General features: G+C 57.0%; 1 protein-coding gene across 1 annotated transcript; it reads right to left on the bottom strand.

Annotated features, from left to right (window-relative positions):
• Positions 1-283: 283 nt before the first annotated feature.
• MAN2B2 (mannosidase alpha class 2B member 2) lies at positions 284-20,572 on the bottom strand. Its single transcript, XM_045056756.1, is given in 19 exon segments — positions 284-458; positions 534-644; positions 1,739-2,009; positions 2,817-2,969; positions 5,713-5,765; positions 5,768-5,931; positions 5,934-5,988; positions 6,858-6,991; positions 8,568-9,038; positions 9,353-9,555; positions 9,680-9,869; positions 11,697-11,720; positions 11,723-11,819; positions 11,822-11,899; positions 16,045-16,238; positions 16,731-16,738; positions 17,138-17,226; positions 17,996-18,168; positions 20,560-20,572. Coding segments are annotated over 19 exon segments (2,631 nt in total). The 3' UTR covers positions 284-308.
• Between the last annotated feature and the right edge of the window lie 430 nt (positions 20,573-21,002).

Genomic DNA, 21,002 nt, shown 5'->3' with positions numbered 1-21,002 from the left:
AGCAGGGGAGGGGCAGAGAGAGAGGGAGACACACAATCAGAAGCAGGCTTCCAGGCTCTGAGCTGTAGGCACAGAGCCTGACGTGGGCTCGAACCACAAACCATGAGATCATGAGCCGAAGTCAGACGCTCAACTGACTGAGCCACCCAGCTGTCCTTGCCCACATATTAAAAGGATTTTGGATCAGAGTCGCGTGAGCTGCCTTCTGCCTGCAGTTGTCCCCATCACGGTGCCCCCCTCCCCCCCAGGTCTGCCCAGGTTCATTCCGGGATGAACACCCCCTTACTGTTCAGCTCTCGCTGCTGCGCTTACCCACCCCCCCGGATCAGGCCCGTGGTGAGGGGCCGGGGTCCCAGCAGCGGCCAGAGCACAGGGAAGACGACGGAGGTGTCGTTCAGCATGAGGCTGGTACCCAGACCCCAGTTCAAATTGTTCCACAGCCGGTGATGGGGCATGACCTGGAGGGAAGAGCGAGGAACAGGCCCGCCTCCACCTGCTCCTGCCCGGGGGGTGGCCGCGGGGCCCCTTCTTACCTCCACGTGCCCGTTCCCTTGGCTGGAGTCGCCGCGTGCCTGCTGGGAGGGCAGCACGAGCCCGCTTCTGTCGTCCTCGAGGAAGGCGGACTGAACCACGGGGTAGTGATTCTGCGGACACAAACATCGCCAGGCTGGAGGTCGGGGGCCCCCGTCTGGCCACCCCAGGGAGCCCCCTGCACGGGCACAGCGGTAGCCCCGGTGGGGCGGGGAGACGTACGGTCGAGGCTCTGACTGTGGAGACCAACCGACTGTCCTTCAAACCGGCTCCGCTGCGTCCCGACCATATGAGCTGGGGACTCAGCCCACTCAAGCCTCAGTCTCCCCACCTGGACAAAGGGTGCAAACCCGAGCGCACACTCCTGCAGGAGCGATGAGGGATGTGTGGGGTCCAGCCCGAACTGAGTGGGAGGCCGATGGGGGCTACAGAGAGAAAGGGCCACGTGGGGTCCGGGAAAGCGGCCACAACCCCCCGCTGCTCTGTGACCGGCTGGAGCTGAATGTCCTGGGTGGACCCACGTGGACGGTCCGGAGCCCCTGCCTAGCGGAGAAGAACTAGCAACGGGAGGAGAGGGACCAGAACTCTCAAGCCGAGCAGGGTGAGGACATACCCCTACGGGCCCCCACGGATGGGAAAGAGGTGACGTTGACTGAAGGCATAGGAGGCCCCCAGCACCGGCTTCGCAGGGGCTGCTCCCGCTGACCCGCCCACCTCTGGCCAGGGGGTTGTTCCCTAGGTCGGGTCAGCAGGGAGCCATAGAGGGGCTCCTGGTCACCTGCCCCAGGTCACGGGGCTGGAGGCCAAGGTGGTGGGAGCTGATGGCCGGCTTCGGGCCGTGCTCACGGCTTCCACCAGGCAGAGATCTCCGAGGATCAGCTGACGTGGGTCAGGCCCCGCTCCGCCTTGACTGGCATCATCTCGGAATCCTCAGACCCACCCCCGATGAAGCGCTCATCTTACCCGAGAGGAAACTGAGGCACGGGTGGGGACGGGGACATTCCTCTGCATGTGGGGGCGCCAGACGCCATGTGTAACCCGGGTCGGGGCCTCCACCCCTAACTGCACAGCGGGGCAAGGGGGCTCTGCCACTGCAAGGGGCTGCTTTAACGGGCTCTCCGCTCCGGCCTCTGGACGAGGGCCGTCAGGGACCCCCCCCCCCCCCCCCACCGTGGGCTCCGCGTCCACCGGGCATCTCAGGCCGTACCCGAGTGATGTCGTTCATGTTGTTCGTGTATTTCCGGAAGTGCCTCCGCTGCATCCGGCAGCCGCTGTTGTCCGAGGAGAGGACCCGGCGGTTGTGTAGACTGGCGCTGGTCCTCAGGATGGCCTCGCGGTTCAGCTGCAAGGGCCCTCCCCCCCCCCCCCCCCCCCCGCCCCGCTCGATGCGACGGCAGAGCAGCTCTCCACCGTGGCTGCGTGGGACGTGGGCGAGTCGGGAGTAGATGGCCTATGTGTGATCCGTGTCCCTCACCCTCCTGGAGCAGAAGCCAAATCTGTGGGTCAGGCTTTGGGAACTAGTGGCTCGCCCTTCCTTCCTCCCTCCCTTCCTTCCTTCCTTCCTTCCTTCCTTCCTTCCTTCCTTCCTCCTCCCTCCCTTCTTTCTTTCTTCCTTCCTCCTTCCTTCCTTCTTTCCTCTTTCCTCTTTCCTTCCTTCTTCCTCCCTCCCTTCCTTCCTTCTTTCTTTCTTCCTTCTTCCTTCCTTCCTTCTTCCTCCCTCCCTCCCTCCCTTCCTTCCTCCTTCCCTCCTTCTTCCTTCCCTCCCTTCCTTTCTCCCTTCCTTCTTCCTCCCTTCCTTCTTCCTCCCTTCCTCCTTCCTTCCTTCCTTCCTTCCTTCCTTCCTTCCTTCCTTCCTGGTTTTGATCCCACCTTCCCTCCCTCCTTCCTGTCTGCAGCTAGGGCAGGGGGGCAGGGAGCCCTCCTGGGCATATTATGGGAGGAGCCAGGTCCAGGTCCCTGATAAACAGGAGCTGGGGTGATCTGCCTGGATGGCTTAGGTCTGTGCTGTCATGAAAACGCGAGACTCCCCTCTTGCGTGAGTCATTGTCCCTGTGGGTTCCTGTCCCAGCTCTGAACTTGGACACCCTCTACAAGGCACACAGTACGTGCGATGGAGCCAGGAGGCCAGGGAGCAGAGTAACCCTTTCTCCATCAAGCTCCCATGGAGAACGACCATGTGCCAAGCACGGGTCCCAGAGCAGGTAACCGGAGCAAACGTGGACACTCATCCCGTCAGGGCCCCGCCCACGCGCGCCTCGCACGACCCTGGGGGAGCCCGAGTGCACCTGTAGGGGTACTGCCGGATCTCGGTCCTGAGCTCCCCCGCCACAATCTGCATTCCCACTGGTTTCCGGGGGCGCTTCGCGGTCTCATTGGGTGCAGATGCGTAGTTATTAGAAATGGGCTGCAGATCCGTATCATTGTTGCGGTTACTCTCTCTGCAGAGACGGGAAAGGGGAAACAGTATTATGTTTGTGCACACGTGTCCCCAGCACAGACCTCGCCATCGGGGAGCAGGCTAACGAGCCCTCTCCGCAGACGCCAGCCTCGACCTGTGAACACGAGTGAGCTCGGCAGAGTAAGTGACAGGCACGAGGCCGCTCGGTGAAGCTCATGCACTTGCATCAGATAAAGTCCCTGAGACTCCCCCCTCCTCCCTGAGCCATAGTGGCCCTCAGATTCCTCCCGTGTGCCAGAGGGGACCCAAAGCTGGAGGGCGACAGAGGCTACATAACGGGGCTCTGAGAGCATAAGCCGAGGGGTAGCTTCCCGCGGAGGTGGTGCCTGCTCTCCAAGCGGCCAGCTGGGCCCACCCTACTCCTTTCCGCAGGACCCCAACCGGCACAAGCGGGGGCCTTTGTCCTGCTGACCCAGATGCCCAGGTGTCAGGAGCCAGCGCCCTCACTCACCTTACCTCATCAAGTTCTCCAGACGCCCGAGGGCAGAGAATATTAACCCATTTCACACTGAGTCACGTAAGGCTGGGTTTCCCGACATCACTGGCCTCAGACCACATGCACTGTAGACATGGTGTAGACACATATGTGGTGTAGATGGGTCTATGGTGTAGACGGGTATGTAGTGTAGATGCATATATGGTGTAGACCAGTATATGGTATAAGCAGGAATATGGTGTAGACAGGTATATGGTGTAGATGGGTATGTGGTGTAGACAAGTATGTGGTGTAGATGCATATATGGTGTAGACGGGTATATGATATAGACAGGTGTATGGTGCAGACATGTATAGGGTGTAGGCATGTACATGGTGTAGATGGGTATGTGGTGTAGACACATATATGGTGAAGACATGTATATGGTGTAGATGCGTGCATGGTGTAGATAGGTATATGGTGTAGACAGGTATATGGTGCAGATGCATATGTGGTGTAGACACGTACATGGTGTAGATGCATACACGGTGTAGACGTGTATATGGTGTAGATGCGTACCTAGTGTAGATAGGTATGTGGTATAGATGGGTATACGGTGTAGACACGTATATTGTATAGATGCATATGTGGTGTGGACATGTATATGGATTGTACATCTGTGTGTGTGCTAAGGCACAACCACGACCGGGACCAGGAGGTGGCCCTGCCACAAGGCAGTACGTGAAGAAGTGGTTACTTCTGATCGATTTCGGGAATTTCTGTGCTACTGTGGTGGGGATGGACAGGGAGGAAGAGGAGGCATCCAAGAAGGGGCCCATTCGCCCCTTGAAGAGGAGAGAAAGAATCCTTGTCATTAGTCTGGCCCCAAGGCCTTTCCCTTCTGGCCTTGGCTGCGTGCCCCCAACATCCCTTCAGAAACTCCACTGCTGTCCCCGCTCTTCACTGACCACCCACACTGGCTGCGCTCGGCCCGTCCTGCCTGCTCCGTGCTCTCTCGAGAAGGGCCTGTGCAATGACCGAAGGGCAGAGCTCCTGACGGGGTGCCATGCAGTGACTGCTTGGTTGCTCTGTGGGTGCACAGCTGTGGACAGCTGGCTTGGGGCTGAGCCCCAGGTACCACTCACCTCACAGCCGTGCTCCCCTTCCCTTCTCGCTCCTTCACTCTGACGTTCTTCCAGATACTCCCCCCAGACCTCCTGCTTCTCCCGCACTTCCAATGCTGTTGGGAGGTCACGTCAAGAAAAGCAAGTGGCTGTTCTAGCAGAGGCAGGTGGGGTGGAATGAAAACTATCTGGATGTGGCCTGAGTATGGGCAGGGCTGGCTCTAAACATCTGGGAGGCCCTTTTCCTGGAGGTCACCTGCCTTCTCTGCTGCCAACAATTAGTTGCTGAATGAGTGGATATGTAAATAGATGGCTGACTGGATGAGTGAGTGGGCGGAGGCGTGGATGGATGGACACGTGGTTGGGTCAACATACAGATGAGTGGGAGGGTGAGTGGGTGGGCGGGGCAGATGGGCGGATGGAGGGGTGGTTTGTGTGTGGATACATGGATGGCTTAGTGGATGCGTGGGTGGGTAGGTGGTTGGATGGATGCATGAACAAGAGGGATAGTGTATGTATGTAGGTATGTAGGTAAGTATGTAGGTATGTATGCAATATGTAGGTATGTTGTATGCATGGATGGATGGATAGGTAAACGGGAGGTAAAGAGATGGATGGATGAGTGATTTAGCAGTTGGTGGGCAGATGGGATGATTTATGTTGCTTTATTTAAAAAAAAATTTTTTTTTTCAACGTTTATTTATTTTTGGGACAGAGAGAGACAGAGCATGAACGGGGGAGGGGCAGAGAGAGAGGGAGACACAGAATAGGAAACAGGCTCCAGGCTCTGAGCCATCAGCCCAGAGCCCGACGCGGGGCTCGAACTCATAGACCGCGAGATCGTGACCTGGCTGAAGTCGGACGCTTAACCGACTGCGCCACCCAGGCGCCCCGATTTATGTTGCTTTAAATTTAAGAAAATGCATGGCGTGAATATTATATATTTCCCTGGAGTGGGTCCTCAACTTTTGTTAGGTCCTCAACTTTTGGAATGATAAGGTTCAAGAAGGGCTTTCTTGTACTGGTCTAATCTGACAATACAGAAGTCAAGACACTAATGCAGGAAGGGCCTTCGCCACCTTCTGGTGGTTCCCATAGCAGGTGAGGACAGAGACAGGTGGGGAGTGACAGCTCAGGTGCCAGGACACGCCTCTGCCTCAGAACCAGCAATGGCTGCACCTCACCTCTTCCACATGCTGTGCATCAGGTTGGTGTCACGGTCCAGGAACACGGTGTTTTAATGTCATTCTTCACCCGCAACAGGTGCCTGATCCCTGGACCAGTGCACGCCCACGGCCTGCGCCCAAACTGGGTGGAACTAACTATGGTGGCAACTGGTTCGTGGATGCCCGTCTGGGCCCCCTTGGTGCTCCTGATGCCGTAGTGCCGGTAACTGAGGCCCAGAAGGTGGTCAGCACATGCAGGTCGTATGTAGGTTGTTTCTCCCTTGATTTCTGGACCTGCAAGGCCAGTGGGACAGGACACAATGTGGGTTTCAGGGCTGTAAAACCCCTCAGTCTCCTCCGTAACCTGTGGCTTGCATACCTCCTGGACTGGGTGCTCACTACCCACGAGGCAGCAGGGTCTTTCCGTCATGCACTGAGCTGACTTCCCTCCAGGCACCTCCCTGCTTGACAGGACCCGGCCCCAGCCTCATCTCCCTGCCTGGCCTCCCTCACTCCTCGGGCACCAGCATCAGCAACTGCCCTTCCTTCCAGGCACCCCTGCTGTTCCCTGCTCTGAGCATGACATTCGTGCCCAGGGGCTCAGCACTCAGCCCAGCTGGACCAGAATGTGCATTCGGAGGGTTTGCTGAATGATGTCAGCACCCCCTGCATATCCCCAGGAAAACAGTGGCCCCGGGGGACAGGCAGGGTACCCTGGGACACCCCTGCAGCTTTAGGCAGTGGAAAGGATGAGAACAGACCTCGCGCACCGGGTGTCTGGGTGTGCAGACACAGGCAGCTGGGCCAGCCTGGCACACCAGCACCTCCTCGAGGTGCCCCTTTCAAGACCTCTGAGGGCCTTTTCCAAAAAAGGTGGAAATTTACATGAGAATATCAACACACCCGAAGGAGGGGGCTGAGGAGAAGCCGCCCAACCAGGTCAGACCAGCCAGGAAGTCCTACAAGGAGGGGACAGTGGGGGGCACTTCGGGCCACTTCAGTTGCCCAAGGCCCAGTGTCTGTCCCATGGTGGATCCCAGGACCCTCACTGGATATGGGTTCCCATGGGGATGTCCTCGAAGCGAGGACCCCATCGGCACACGTTTCCTTTAACTGCTCCCACTTCTGGACGTGCCCGCCATGAGCTGGTGTCACTCCCATACCTGTGCAGGCACCGGGTGGCCTGACGCATCGGTGATGCTGACCCAGGAGGAGTCCACAGTCAGGGTAATGATGGTGGTGACCGTCCAGGCCAAGGGGTTGAAGACCATGACAACGTGTCCCCCGCGTTCTGGGTCTAAACACAGAGACCTGGCTTTACCTGCTGCCCTTTGACTCACCCTACACACCTGGGTGCCCTTGTCACATGGAAATGGAGGCAGGTGAGACACAGCCCTGAGAGCTCCCAGGGGACCTGTGTATCGGGACCGGTGGGCTAGTCGGCTCCTACACTCGGCACCCCATCTTCTGCTCAGGGCTCTGTTCCCGGTCCCCGGGCAGGGAAGGCTGGAAGGGAACACACAGGGTCCCTCCGGAGAGCTGAGGTTCCCCGTGCTCCTCTCACATCACTCCCTGACAGCCCCAGTTGACTGATGAGGAAACCGAGGCCCAGAGAAATACAGTCACCTGCCCAACATGACCTGCTACTAAGATCTGGCTCCCAATTTGAGTGCTTGGTATCGGGAAGGACTGGAGAATTCTTGGGAGACTGGCGGGGCCAGTCTAATCACTTAGCCCATCATTTGAGCCCCAGTGATGCGGCCTGGATTCCATGTCTGTTCTATCCTTACTCTCAGCGCGGGCAGTTCTGGCCATGTCTGATGATTCCCGGATCCCTGAACACATCACACACCTCCCAGCCCCCGCCTCTGCCCAGGCTCTTCCCTGTGGCTGGGACACCTTTCCTGACCTCCTCTGCCAGTTCATTCCTCGGGGAGGCCACCCTGGTGAGGACATGGGAATGGATGGCCCCACCTGGCAGGGAACTCAGACCCCAGACTCCAGCTCGGCTGCCACTGCCTCGCCCACCAACCCCGTGATCTGTGGGCTGTGACCCTGTGTGCCGCAGGTCTGGTCCCTGGGGCCCTTCCCCGGTCTGACGGTCAGATGGGACTACACACAGACACGGGGGGAGGGGGGCGGCCAGGTGTGCGGTGAGGTCAGTTGTGAGGACGCACCGTGACCCGGTCTGGCTGATGTGTGGAGCTGGGGGAGGGGCAGCAGGCCTTGTGCACGGGACGTGTCGGGCACGTGAAGGGAGACCAACGTGTGCCGGTGCCCCCAGGACTTCCTGGTTCCAGAAAGCTCCTCGGTCCCAAACTGGCATCACCAGTTACTCTACACCCACAGAAGCCTCCCTTCAAACAGGCTGGAGATCCGCGCCCAAACTGAACTTCAGAGGGCGCTGGGGATCCAGGCTGGGCTCAGGCCCCTGAGGACCCCTGCATCCTCTGCAATCAGGGCAGCGCGGGGCCGCGGGTTCAATCCCTGCTCCGCACTTCCTGGCTGAGCGACCCTGAGCCCGTCCACAACCTCTCTGCTTCTGCTGTGTGTGCCCCTACATGGTGAGTGAGGATAGTGGAAGTTCCCAGCTTCCGGACTTTCCAGGCATTACGTTAAACCCTGCGTGATGCGTGCTTAGCAGATGCCAACGCAAGTTGCCACTTATCAGTCTAAGGGTCACACATCGCAGACAGGACAGGAGCCTCCGAGCAGTCAAGGCACGTGCCAAGTTCAGGGGCACACAAGGGAGGTGGTTCAAGACTGAGACTCAGGTGTTCCAGTGCCGCTCCGTGACCCCGCGGGCTCTCTGGTCAGGACGGTCACAGCCTCTTCCGAGGTCTGCAGAAGCATCCTGCGGGGGCCTCGTTTACCTGAGTGGGCTGGGGTCCTGTCCTGGACGATGGAGGCCATCAGCTTGTGCACGCCGTGCATCCCCGCGCTCAGATTCTCCACGTACATGTCCCTCACCTTGGGCGTCTCAGTCCCGGGGATGGCGTCGTGGTGCTGCACCCGTAGCCTGACCTGAGTAGGGGAAGCGTGGGATCGGGACCCGCCTCTCCAGAGCACCCGCTCACCTCCCAGGTGCTGGCTCTCCTTCCCTCTCGCCAGGTGCCTGTGGAGAAGGTGAGGGTCCCTCCCACTTCTCACAAGAGGAAACTGAGTCTCAGAGGGGCTGGTGACCTTGTGGACACCCACTGCCTGAGTCCCCTGGCTCGGGCAAGAAACAGACATCTGGATGGGTCCCGTCCCAGGTTCGTCTCTGCCGCCCAGTCTTCCTATAAAAGCTGCTGGGATGCTCCAGGCACCCTCCCGCCTCTGTACCAAGGTGGGAACGGGATCAGCTCACCTTCCCTGAGGGGAAACGGAGGCTCCACCTGGTGAAGCCACTTGTCCTGCCTGCTCTGATAGACTCTCAATTCTATCCACTTCACCCCCAGCACACATTCTGCCAGCAACTCCCTTTAGGTGAGTGTGCAGATGTCATGGCCAGCGTGGCTCTTTTCTGGTGGGTGAGGACAAGTTACAGGATTTCTTGGGCCTCAGGATTCCCATCTATACATGGGGGACAGGTGGAGATAGAAAGGTGGGACAACTTCCTCGGGGCAGCCGCCGTACCGGGCAGATCGTGTCCGCCATCGTATTCTACTGCCCCCACCCTGGGGTGGCCACGTGCTCTCGCTGCACTGGGACAAATTTGAGCTCAGCGAGGGCAAAGGTGCCTGAGGCCACACGGCTGAGCTGGGATTGAGCCCCGTCTTGCCCTTTACCTTCTGCATAAATTTGGCCCGAAAGCTTCCTGAAGCCCCCAGCTGAACACTGTCACTGTCCTTGCCTTGGCCCACGTCCACATGCACTTGCCTGTGACCACAGGCCTCCTCAGTGTTCTCATCTGGAAAGTGGACGTCTAGTGACCAGGGGTTGGGACAGCACACCGCACAGGGGGTTTGCAACCTGGTACCGTCACCGAGACGTGTGACGTCACCTCGGAGACCGCCCAGGGGGCCACTGCAGCTGCTTCAGGGCCCGGTCCAGGCCCAGGTGCTGCTGGGGGGCCGGCCACACGTAGCGAGTGGACACGGACTGCCCGGCATACAGCAGTGTGCTGACTCGCCTCGCCAGCCCCTTGAGCCCGCTGTGGGATGCGTAGAAGCCGGTCCAGGCCTGAAATGGATCTGGATAGAAGGGCTGGTGGTTGGCAAGAGTCTCTCTGCCCTGGGGTCTTGCTGAACCAAAGCCCCAGAAAAGCTGGGGAAGCGTGGGGCTGGGAGGCTGGTCTGCCTGGGTCACCTACGGAGGCAGCCACAGACCCCTGCTCTGGCCAGGCCGGGGGTGGCCCGGGATCCCTGGGAGGGGCTGGGGAAAGTGGGAGCATCAGGCTGGGCTGGGCCAGGCCTGGGTGCTGAAAGACTGGGTGGGGGACCTGAGAGCCGACGGTAGACCTCGGAAGCCTGGAACAGCATGTGAGCAAAGGGTCTGGGAGACTTGGGGAGAGAGGAGAGTGCGATGGGGGCCAAGTGGGCTGCCCCTGCCTGGGATGCACTCTGAGTGCAGGCAGAGGCCTTTGCATGGGACTCGAGGGCAATGGGGGGGTCCCAGGACAAGCCTGCCATCAGCGGGTCCCTCTGGCAGACCAGGCAGGTGGGATGGTGTGGGGACCTGAGGGATCCGGTAGCTGCCGTCCTGACCTGCACAGAGAATGAGGCCTGACCAAGGCTTGGGTGGGAGCAGGGTGGGGCTGGGTGCCTCCGGGGCAGCTGGGTCTCACAAGGTGGGTGACAGTTCCTACTGTTCTTGCCTCCCGCCTCCTCCCTGGCTGGGCTGTGCCTGCCTTCCCTGACCTTGCGCCACGGGACCTGAGCCACACCGGGAAGGGTAGCCATGCTCTCCGGGGAAAGGCCGCAGGCTGTGGGGACCGCTAGACCATGTTGCCCACAGCTCCTCCGGCAGGCTGAGGGTCCTGGTGGGGCAGGGGCACCCCACAGCCTGAGCTCTACTTTAGGCACCAGGCAGGCCTATTGCCTTCCCGAGGCCCCAGTGACTCAGAGCAGGGCCCAGGGCTCACCTCACCTGTCCAGTGTCCACATAAAATTGTCTCTGCCCGGGGGGCCTTCAGGGAGGGAGCCAAGCCCATTGAGTAGGCCTGCAGGACTGTGCCATATCTCCGCCTCCTAGATGCAGCCCCGCCCACTGCAGCCACGCCTACCTGGATTGTAACCCCGCCCACAGGGATGTAGCCCTGAACTTCAACGATGACCACGCCCATACCAAATTTAACCCCTCCCACCTCTACTGTAACCAAGCACACACCCAGGAAGCCCTCCCACCTGAATGGAGCCCAGGCCTCACGGATGTGACCCTTCCATCTCACTATCTCCCGGCCCACTTCCGTGCGGCCACACCCACCGTTACAGTAACCACGCCCACTTGAATGTATCCCCTCCCACAGTGAATTAACCTCCCAGGTCAATGTATCCCTTTCCACTCAACTGTAACCCCGCGTACTTCAATATGTCCTCTTTCTTCTGGGCCGTAAACCCTCCCACAATGCAGTAGCCCCTCCCACCTAAACTGTGACCACGCCCACAGCCATGAATCTCCTCTCATCTCTACATCCAGCCAGCTCTCCAACCACACGCTCTGAATGGTAGCGTCCTCAGAACAATTTGCCCCACATTCTCACCAGCCAGACAAGAGACCAAGGCGACAAGAGACTAGACCAACCCATCTCATGGCCGTGTCAGCGCAGGGCTCAGCCCAGTTCCAGCCCCGCGTGGGGCTGGAACCTGACATCTCTCTGGAAGGGAAGGAAATGGAGAGATGGGAAAATGGGTGCTATGGAGCCATTATGTGAGTATCCTGTCTATACTAAGATGTGTAGGTGGGACAGCTAGGCGGGACAGGGCCTGTCTCGGCCCCAGTGACCCTCACAAGCTCCATCAGCAGGGCAGAGCCATCCTCCCTGGCACCAGATCTCCACCCCAACCTGCAGACGCTCATACCTGAGGAATAGGGCAGGAAGTCCCGTGGTCGTGGATGTTCCAGGTGACATTGTGAGTGTGCATGGCACGGAAGTAGTCAGCCAGTGTGGCATGCTCCACAGAGATGCCAAGCTTGGAGGCGGAGAGTTAGAGTTGATGAATTCCATCAGAGGGTCCATGTTGGTGAACTGGAGCGAGGCGTTGAAGAACTGCTTGTCACAGTCCTGCGGGAGGGGGCATGGCACAAAGCCTTGTAATTCCGGGGAGAGCCCGGCCCAGGCAGAGCCCGCCCCTCACCGACCGCCATGAAGGGCCCTCCCACTCTCCCTGGAAGCCTCAGAACCCCAACCAGCTCCCTGACTGCGACCGTTGACCCTTTCTTTTTGTCTTGTCTTGTCTTTTTTTCTTATCTTCTTTTTTCTTTTCTTTTATCTTGTTTTTTCTCTTTCTTATCCTTTTCTTTCTCTTCTCCTTCCTTTTTTCTTTCTTATATTATGTTTTACATCTCAAGTATTTGTTAATCTTATAACTGGACTTTGGACCTTTTGAACACCATCATCCAGTTCCCCCACTTCCCCACCCCCACACCTCTGGCATCCATAGATCTAATCTCTATTTCCATAAGTATAGTTTTCCTCAACTCCACATATAATTGAGATTATATAGTGTTGGCATTTGTCTAAATTATTTCTCTTTCTGGGATTTTCTTAAAGCCTATCAGTATTATTGATACAAGCATAATAATTATTTTTAATAATATAGTAATTACAAATCACAGTGATCACAGTCAGGACTCACGTTTACTGATTTGGAAGTTGCTTTCAAAAAGACGAAGTCAAAACATTGATAAATTCCTAGAAATATACTACCTATAAGCACCGAATCAGTAAGAAATAGGAAATCTGAGCAGACCAAAGACTACTAAGGAGATTCAATCAGATTCAGTCAAAAACCTCCCAAGCCACACGTGTTCAGGACCGACAGCTTCACTGGTGAATTCTACAAGACCTTTATAGAAGAATTAATACCTATCATTCTCCCACTCTTCCGAAAAAACTGAAACAGAGGGAGTACATCCAAACTCATATCCTAAAACCATTACCCCGATACCAAACCACATAAAGGTGCCACAGAAAAAAAAATTACAGGCCAATGTTTCTGATGCACACACACATACAACGATACTCAACAAAAATTAGCAAACCAAAGTCAACCATCTATGAGAAGGATCATCCACCATGATCAAGTGGGATTTATTGCAAGAATTCAAGGATGGTTCAGAATCCACCAATCGATCAACACGATGCGTAATGTTAACAATAAAAGGGTAGAACACCACATGATCATCTCTATAGCTGTAGAAGAAGCCATTGACAACATACAATATCCATCGATGTAACACCTCTCAAATAGTGAGTATAGAGGGAATGTGCCTCAACATAATAAAGGCCATTTATGACAAGCCCAAATGTAGCATCATACTCCATGGTGGGAAGCTGTATGAGGAAGAAGACAAGGATGCCCACCTTGTCCATATTCATTCACCGTTGCATTGGAAGGCCTAGCCAGAGCAAGTAGGCAACAAAAAGAAACTAAGGGCACCCAAATTGGAAAGGAAGAAGTTAATCTGTCACTATATGAAGACGGCATAGCATTGTTACATATAAAAACTTGGACACACTCCTCCTAGACACAGTTAGAACTAACAAATTCAATCAAGTGTCTGTGTACAGAATCAATATATGAAAATCAGTTGCATTTCTGCACACTAATACTGAACCATCAGAAGGAGAAATTAAGAAATAATCCCATGTATAAATGCATCAAAAAGAATAAAATATCTAGGAATAGATTTAAGCAAGGAGGTGAAAGACCTATGCACTTAAAATTCTAAGACATTGATGAAAGTACTTGAAGACGACACAAATAATGTCTCACGTGCTCTTGTGCTCATGGATGGGAAGAAGTAATATTGTTAAAATGACCACACCACCCCAAGTAAACTACGATTTCAATGCAATCCCTGTTAAAATTCAAACGGTGTATTTGCAGAAATAGAATAATCTTCAGATTGGTATGGAAACACAAAAGACCCTGAATGGTCAGACAAATCTTGAGAAAGAAGAACGAAGCTGGACGCCTCACACCCCCTGATTTCAAACTACATTGTAAAGCTATGGTAGTCTGAACGGTATGGTATTGGCATGACACCAGACATATAGATCAACAAAACAGAATAGAGAGCCCAGAAACAAACCCACACATATGTGGTCAGTTAATTTGTGACAAAGGAGGCAAAAATATATAATGGGGCAAGCACAGTCTCTTCAGTAAGTGGTGTTGGGAAAACTGGACATCCTCACGCAAAATTATGAGACTGGACCAGTATCTTACATCATGTACAAAAACTAACTCCAAATGGATTAGACATCTGAATATAAAACCTGGAACCATAAAACTGCTAGAATGAAACAGAGGGAATAAAGTCCTTGACTTCATTCATGGTGATGATGTTTTGGATTTTACACCCAAAGCAAAAGCAACAAAAGTAAAAGTAAGCAAGTAAAACTATATTAAAAAAAAAAGCTTTCTGTGCAACAATGGACACCATCAATAAAATGAAGAGGCAACCTACTGAATGGGAGAAAATGTCTGAAAATCAAACATGTGATAAGGAGTGAATATCTGTAACATATAAGTACTCATACGACTCAATACCCCAAAGCAAAAAATCCATTTAAAAAATACGTCAGGACATCTGAATAGACATTGTTCCAAAGAAGACATACACATGGGCAACAGGTACATACGTGAAAAGGTGCTCCACATCACTCCTCATCAGGGAAATACGCTTCAAAACCACAATGGGATTTCGCCGCACACTCGTCAGAATGGCTATCGTGAAAACCACTAGAAATAACCAGTGTTGGCGAGGACGTGGAGAAAAGAGGATGCTGTGCACGGTGGGTGGGACTGTGCATTGTTGGAACCATGATGGAAAAGAGTATGGCAGACCCTCAAAAAATGAAAAGTAGAACCACCGTGTGACATAGCAACGCCACGCTGAGTATTTACCCAAGAAAACGTAAACGCTAATTTGAAAACGGGGGATATGCACCCCCATGTTCACATCCAGGCAACTCAACGTTCATTTATGCTCATTATTTACAATAGCCAAAATATGGAGAGAACCCAAGCATCCATCAGCGATGGACGGCACGTAGACTTATTGGGCCTGTCATTTTGCGATACGGACAAATATGGAACGGTGTGTTGCAGGCTGAGACGAGCATAATGTGATCTGCCAATTACATCTCACAAAGGAGAGAACTGTGTCATTAAAAAGAAGGTCCCCCCAGAAATAGTCGCGGTAATCCTAAATGAGCCTTGTTGAGATTTTGCCATGGGGCGGAAGACATGACGTCTTCTGAGACTGCACGTGAGAGACGGAGTCCGGCCCAGGGGAGGCGAAGCCTGTAGTTGGGACAGAAGGAGAAGCGTGAGCCTGGATGAACAACTTCATCGTTGCTTCGGACGTGAGGCCCGTGTGATGGCCGCACCCCAGCAGCGCTCTGCAGATTCTGCCAGAACATCCGAACACCTGCGGTTCCTGGGTCACCGAGGAGGGGCCCGCCGAGCACCGACGAGACAAGAGGGAAATGAGGAAAGTTCTCACGAGGTCTGACGGGGGAGCCCAGGCCGAATCAGCCCCACAAGCTGCCCGTGCGATGAGGCTGCAGATATGTTAGCTCTCGCGCCGCCCAAGGACAAGGATTCCTCATCATCCCGCCTGGGGATTTTGGTGTGAGCTCGTGACACAAAGTGATGGGGATAGACAGCCTGATGGGCAACTTCCCTTCACTGTCGGACTTGCACAGACCCCTGGGCACAGGGCTGCAGCGGCCCCACAAACGCCCGCTGCTGGGTCTAGGGTCCTGAGGCAGAGTGGGGCAAGGTCATGACCGGCCTCCCCGTGTGCTGACAGCAACCTCCACAGAAGGAGCAGGGGAATGCGACATGTGTCAGGATGGCCTAAACTCACGCAGCCGCACGACACCTCTCTGAAAGGCCGCATGGTGCCTCTGAAGAGGGAGGTCACAGAGCAATCCTGACAGGGTTGTGTGATCCGGACACAAGTCATTTCAGGCGGGCCTTTCTGTTCTCCTTGCCAACAGCACGTTCTGCATTTGAACTGTTGGGAAAGTAAATATTTCAAGTTCTTGTTTCTTTATCGTCTAGTTACGACTTGCGCTCTGCTTCAAGACCCAAGTGTAGTTATAGTATTTTGATGGAAATGCCTATGACATTTTGACTCCTGACAGGTGTCCAGGGCTGTGCTGTGGACCCCAGGGCCGGGACCCCGCAGTACCCAGGGCCAGAGGACGTGTGGTGTTCGGAACCAGGCGGCCCTCTCCTTCACGTTGTTCAGTAGGGCCATGGCGTAGTATCTGATGTGCCGAGAGATGGGACGAATCGTGCCGGGATATATCCTAATGACGGGTGGTTCTGGGAAGACGGCTGAGCCATCCCAGGAAAAGCCCTCCCTGCAGGAGAGGGAAAGGTTAGGGGAGCCCCGCCCCAAGAAAGCAAGGCAGCTTGGCGTCCAGGATCCTGCACAGGCAGGCTGCAGGTGCAGCTCAGGGACTTCGGACTGTCACTCGGGCCTCCTCCCCCACCTGTGTGATGGGCAGGTCGGTGGTGGGAGACAAGGCGGGGCTCAAATCCCCGGGTTACGGTTCGCCAGCTGTGGCACCTGAACACATCATGTTCCCTGGGCCCACACTGCCTCAGCCGTCTCGTGGAGCCCACACCCTGTGCGTGGCATAGCCCCCAACTAGACACTCGGGGACTGGATGCCCCTAGTTAGGGTCCTCCCTGCCTCACTCTGGGCAGCAGGGGGTGCCATGGGGTGATCGCGGGCCAGCCTCCAGGAGTGGCCGCTTGGATCCTTTCTGGACCTCAGTCTCTTCATCTGTAAAACATCCTGACCGGGGGTGGTTGATAAGATAGATGAACGACATCACTGGAAACTAGCTGGAAACCAGCGCTGACACAGAGCAGGGCTAGACGAGTGGGGGCGACTGGTCGTGAATCCCACATCTGGCATCCACTCACCAGCTGCCCATCTCCTGGCCCACCAGTCTCTCCTGTTCAAGGAGCAGGGAGCCGGCTCCCCCACAGCCTCCCAGGTACAAAGGGCCAGACTGGGTGGGACCCAGGGACTCCCACCCCAAGGAACCCAGAGGCTGACGGCTCCCACGATGGAATTGGCCAATGCAACTGTCACTGACTCTGCCAAGCTGACCACAGGACCCTGGCTGAGTGGCCCTGCCTCAGTTTCTCTATCTGTAGCCGGGGTCCTGAGAGCTTCTCCCAAGGGGGTGGCTGGGAGGGTGTTTCTGAGGCGATGCAGGCAGAAGGCCTAGAACGAGGGCCCCCCCCCCAAGGAAGGTGCCGCTCACGAGCAGTAGCCAAACTGGTTCAAGACGCACGTGCAGATTTCCTGCTGAGCCGACGGGGATGGGGACCCTCGCTACACGAACTGCTGCCCCTGAAAACCCAGGGGACAGAGTGAGGCCCAACATGACAACGCGGTGGCCTTGGATCTGCCTCCCCGGCCACCCCTGGGTCTCTGTCAGTGGTTCACGACGCCATCCCCTCTGCCCCCTCGGTAGACCTCCTCTGACCCCCCCAGGGCCACGTATGGTTGTGGAAACTGCCCTCCGGCAGGCGTGAGCCAGCTCCCTCACCCACCCCGTCCTCAGCGGGGGACTGTCTCTGCTCAGGCCCCAGGAGAAGTTCCTAGTGGCTGTGCTGGAGGAGTCCCTGCACGGGGAGCCGCTCATCTCCCACTAAGCGTGCGGTCTGTTTCTTAACAGTCCTGATGGTGCGGAAGCGTTCTGGGTTACCAAGCAGGGGAATCCTGGTTGTTAGCACTGACTGTGGTCCCCGCACTGCACCTGTTTCCTGAATCCTCCGTGACTCGGTTTCTGCACCTGAGATGTGCGGGGGCGGGGGGGGGGTGCGTCCAGCTCACAGGGTCCGCTGCGGGTGAACCGGCAGCCACACGGGATGTGCGCTCCGCGTGCGGCAGGGCACGTAGTGGGGCTCAGGACGATGTCACTTCTCTTGCTCAGCTAGAGCCTGGTTCCACCCGAGGGTAATGGCTACTGGCCGCGGCTAGCCTTTGTGTCCCACGCTATCAGCCGAATACTCCCAGACAGAGTCCTCGACAGAGCGAGGGGCTTTGTCACATGCCCTGAACACGGAGGGAAGGAGGCAGTGGCCAGAGGCGGCAGCGGGTGTGACTCAGCACTCACCTGGGCCTCCTGCATGGCGTCCTTCAGGTCACGGTCGCTCGGGGAGATGACGAGCACGTGGACGCCTTCCAGGGCAAATCGGGTGGGGGTCGTGGGGGAAGCACCAAAGGAGGCGACCTGCCGGGAGAACCGCGGCCGGACCCCGGAGGTTTCATACAGGAACCCGTGTCCTTCTGCAAAGACAGCACGGCCTTGCTGGTGACGCCCGCTTGCCCAGGGCCCCCTGCCCTTCCAGGGTGCCGGAGTGCCATCCGGGCATTGGCTGCAATAGATCCGAACACAGAGGGCGCCACGCCAGGATCCCCTGACACTTCATCTATTCATTCATAACTTGAGAGCCACCGCATGAGCCCGATGACAGGTTGAGTGCTGCAGGGGAAGGACAGCCCCAGACTCACGTCAGCCATTGATTCCTGATTCCCAGGCCTTCCCCCCAGTGTTGTCTTGGAACCGTCTCAGAGCTGAGACCATGGCCTTCGATCACACTGCTTGCAACTACCCACCCCCGTGACTTGGGGACGCTGCCTGCGGCCCACATGACCCTGGGGTTCTGGGACAGAGCCATGAGCAGACCCAAGGCTGGATCAGGCCAGGAGAGGTGACTGCTGGCAGGCGTGGGTGGCTGAGGAAGTCGGGGTCTGCTGCACGCAGGAGGGGATAAGGACCAGCCAGGGGGGATGGATGTGGTGTGGGCTCCTCGCCCTCAGGGATGGTGGGGGAAGAGGCAGAGGGTGTGGGGGCAGCAGAGGAGACCAGGAAGGAGCCGCAGAGGGGCTGGAAGACTTGTGTGGAAGGTGGAGTTAGGCCTGGACCATGGTTGGAGCCAACAAGTCATGTGGGTTAAGTCGGCTTGGCTCTCTGGGAAAGATTCCCCCCTTCACTAAAAAGAGTCAGGACGAATGCCCCTTTGTCCCTTTTCTTGCCTTGAGTGGGGATGTATGGCAGCATGATGCCTGGAGCTGTGGCAGCCACTTGGGACCAGGAGGGGAGGTGCACAGAAGTCGAGGAAACATCAAAGAGCTGCCCAAGCGGACCCCAGACCAACCCCAGCTTGGGCAGTGAACAGAAATGTCCTCAAGACTCAAGTCACTCCTGCTCAGGTTCTCTGAGCCTCCTGCACAAATCATCCCTGAGCCCCAAGTGAAGAGGTGATTAGTGAACGGAACTGCTAATTGCCCCCAAGGAACAGTGTCCCCTTCGTTCTTCTAGTGAGACGAGCACACCCCCCTCTTAGCCTCAGCGAGTTGCAGGGACTCCTAGCTAGATCCTGCCTCCCACAGCAGGTGCCTCCAGCCTGACCAATGGGCTGTAAGCTAAATAACAGACTGAATTCCCAGCATCCCTTGAGGCTCTCTCAAGTCACATGACACCGTCCTGCCCAATGAGACACGAACAGGAATTGTGGACTCCAACCCCCAGCGTCCCCTGCATGCAGCTGACAGACCCCCAGGGTGCAGGGGGCTGCGGGAAGGGGCCGAGAGCCGGGGCTGGACTATCCCGGGACAGGAGTGCCCCCCTGACAGTCCCAGTGTGTCCTTCGTTCGGGACCGGACCTTCCGCTGCCCTCCACGGCGGGTGGTGGCGCCCCAGCGCCCAAGGCGGGAGCCGGGCTCTTTCCCACTGGGGACCGGGTAGGGGTGGAGCTGTCCCTCCGGCACCTGCCTCTCCTTGGGCCTCCGCTGAGGGTCCCGGCTACGGTGCTGGCCCCTCGGCGAAGGGGAGGAGGGCTGCCATCTGGCCACACTCAGCTTTTCCTGGTCACTGAGGTGCTGAGGACAGATGCCTCTCCCCGCAGAGAAATGTCCGGTCCCAGAGTAAGGTGAGTGTGGGCGGCAGTCAGAGCAGGAGGGAGGGACGGAGGGGTGAACACAGGTTGCTCACTGGTGGGTTGGGCGCCCCCAGGATCCCCCTGACGCCAGAGGAACCCTGTCTGTCCTGCAGAAGAAATGGCTCAGAACGCAGCTACGCCCAGGAGAAGGTCAGAGAGCAGGGTGGAGGTCAGCGGCCAGAGGCCCCAGCCCCTAGGATTCCGTCCGTCCTGAGTCTCCCCCTCCCCGGGACTCATCTGGGCCCGCCTGGCCTCCTGGCTTCTTCCCTCTGGTCTGGGCCTGACTCGAAGCTGGGGACCCGCAACAGGTGGGGGAGGTTGAGGACCAGGAGCCTTGCAGGGCGGGTGGCCAGCACTCCCGGCTACTTCCGGAAACACTGGCCCCATGTGCACACAGGTCACAGCCAGGGGATGCGGACAGCGGGGTCGGGGCTTTTGCAATGTTCCCCCCTCCCCCAACCCCCACCGTGGAGAGTCCTACAAACGCACTGTCTGTCCCCATCCTGCGGGTACAAGTTAGACACAGAGCAGGGCCCGGCCGGGCTGGCTGTTTGTTCTCGCTGGGAGCATCACGACCCAAACCCAAACCCGGGAGGTGTTGTCCTTGGAGCCGGTAAAGGACAGGGAACACGAGGGGAGACCCCTGCAGGGCCAGGAGGGGAGGCGCTGAAGCCTCTGTAAGGGGACGGGGAGGTTTGGGTGAAGGGACCACAGAGGCGGCCACATTCCCGCTCACCTTGCTGTGGCATCACAAGCAGAATGCCCGCTCAAAGCTTGCTGGGAACAGGGAAGAGGGGGGCTCGGAGGCAGGGATCCAGGCGCCACGCTGGCCGCACGGGCTCCCCCTTCTCGGGGAAGGTTCACTCTGTAAGCCTCGCCGCCACCGTGGCCACGATGGCAACACGCCCCCCTCCTAGGGTGTGAGCGCGGGCCAGGGGCGCAGGACAAGCTCCCCGCACAGGGCAGGGGAAGTCATGGTGAACAAGAGAGAGATGTGAGGGTCTGAGAGGAGAGGGTTCTGTCGGCAACACCACCTTCTGGAGGGAAGCCGCGAAGTCTAGTGTTGAGTGAAGTCTAGAAATAAGGCGTGAGAGCCAGAGGTATGACAAGGACCCCAGGAAAGAGGGCGGAGGGGGGAGCCCCCGGGGAAGCGTGTCCTCGGCAAAAAGAAACAGAGAG

Source organism: Felis catus, chromosome B1 (genome assembly GCF_018350175.1).
Source record: "Felis catus isolate Fca126 chromosome B1, F.catus_Fca126_mat1.0, whole genome shotgun sequence".
Lineage (NCBI taxonomy): Eukaryota > Metazoa > Chordata > Mammalia > Carnivora > Felidae > Felis > Felis catus.
Note: the sequence above shows the minus strand (reverse complement) of the source record. Positions and strands in the feature narration are given on the sequence as shown.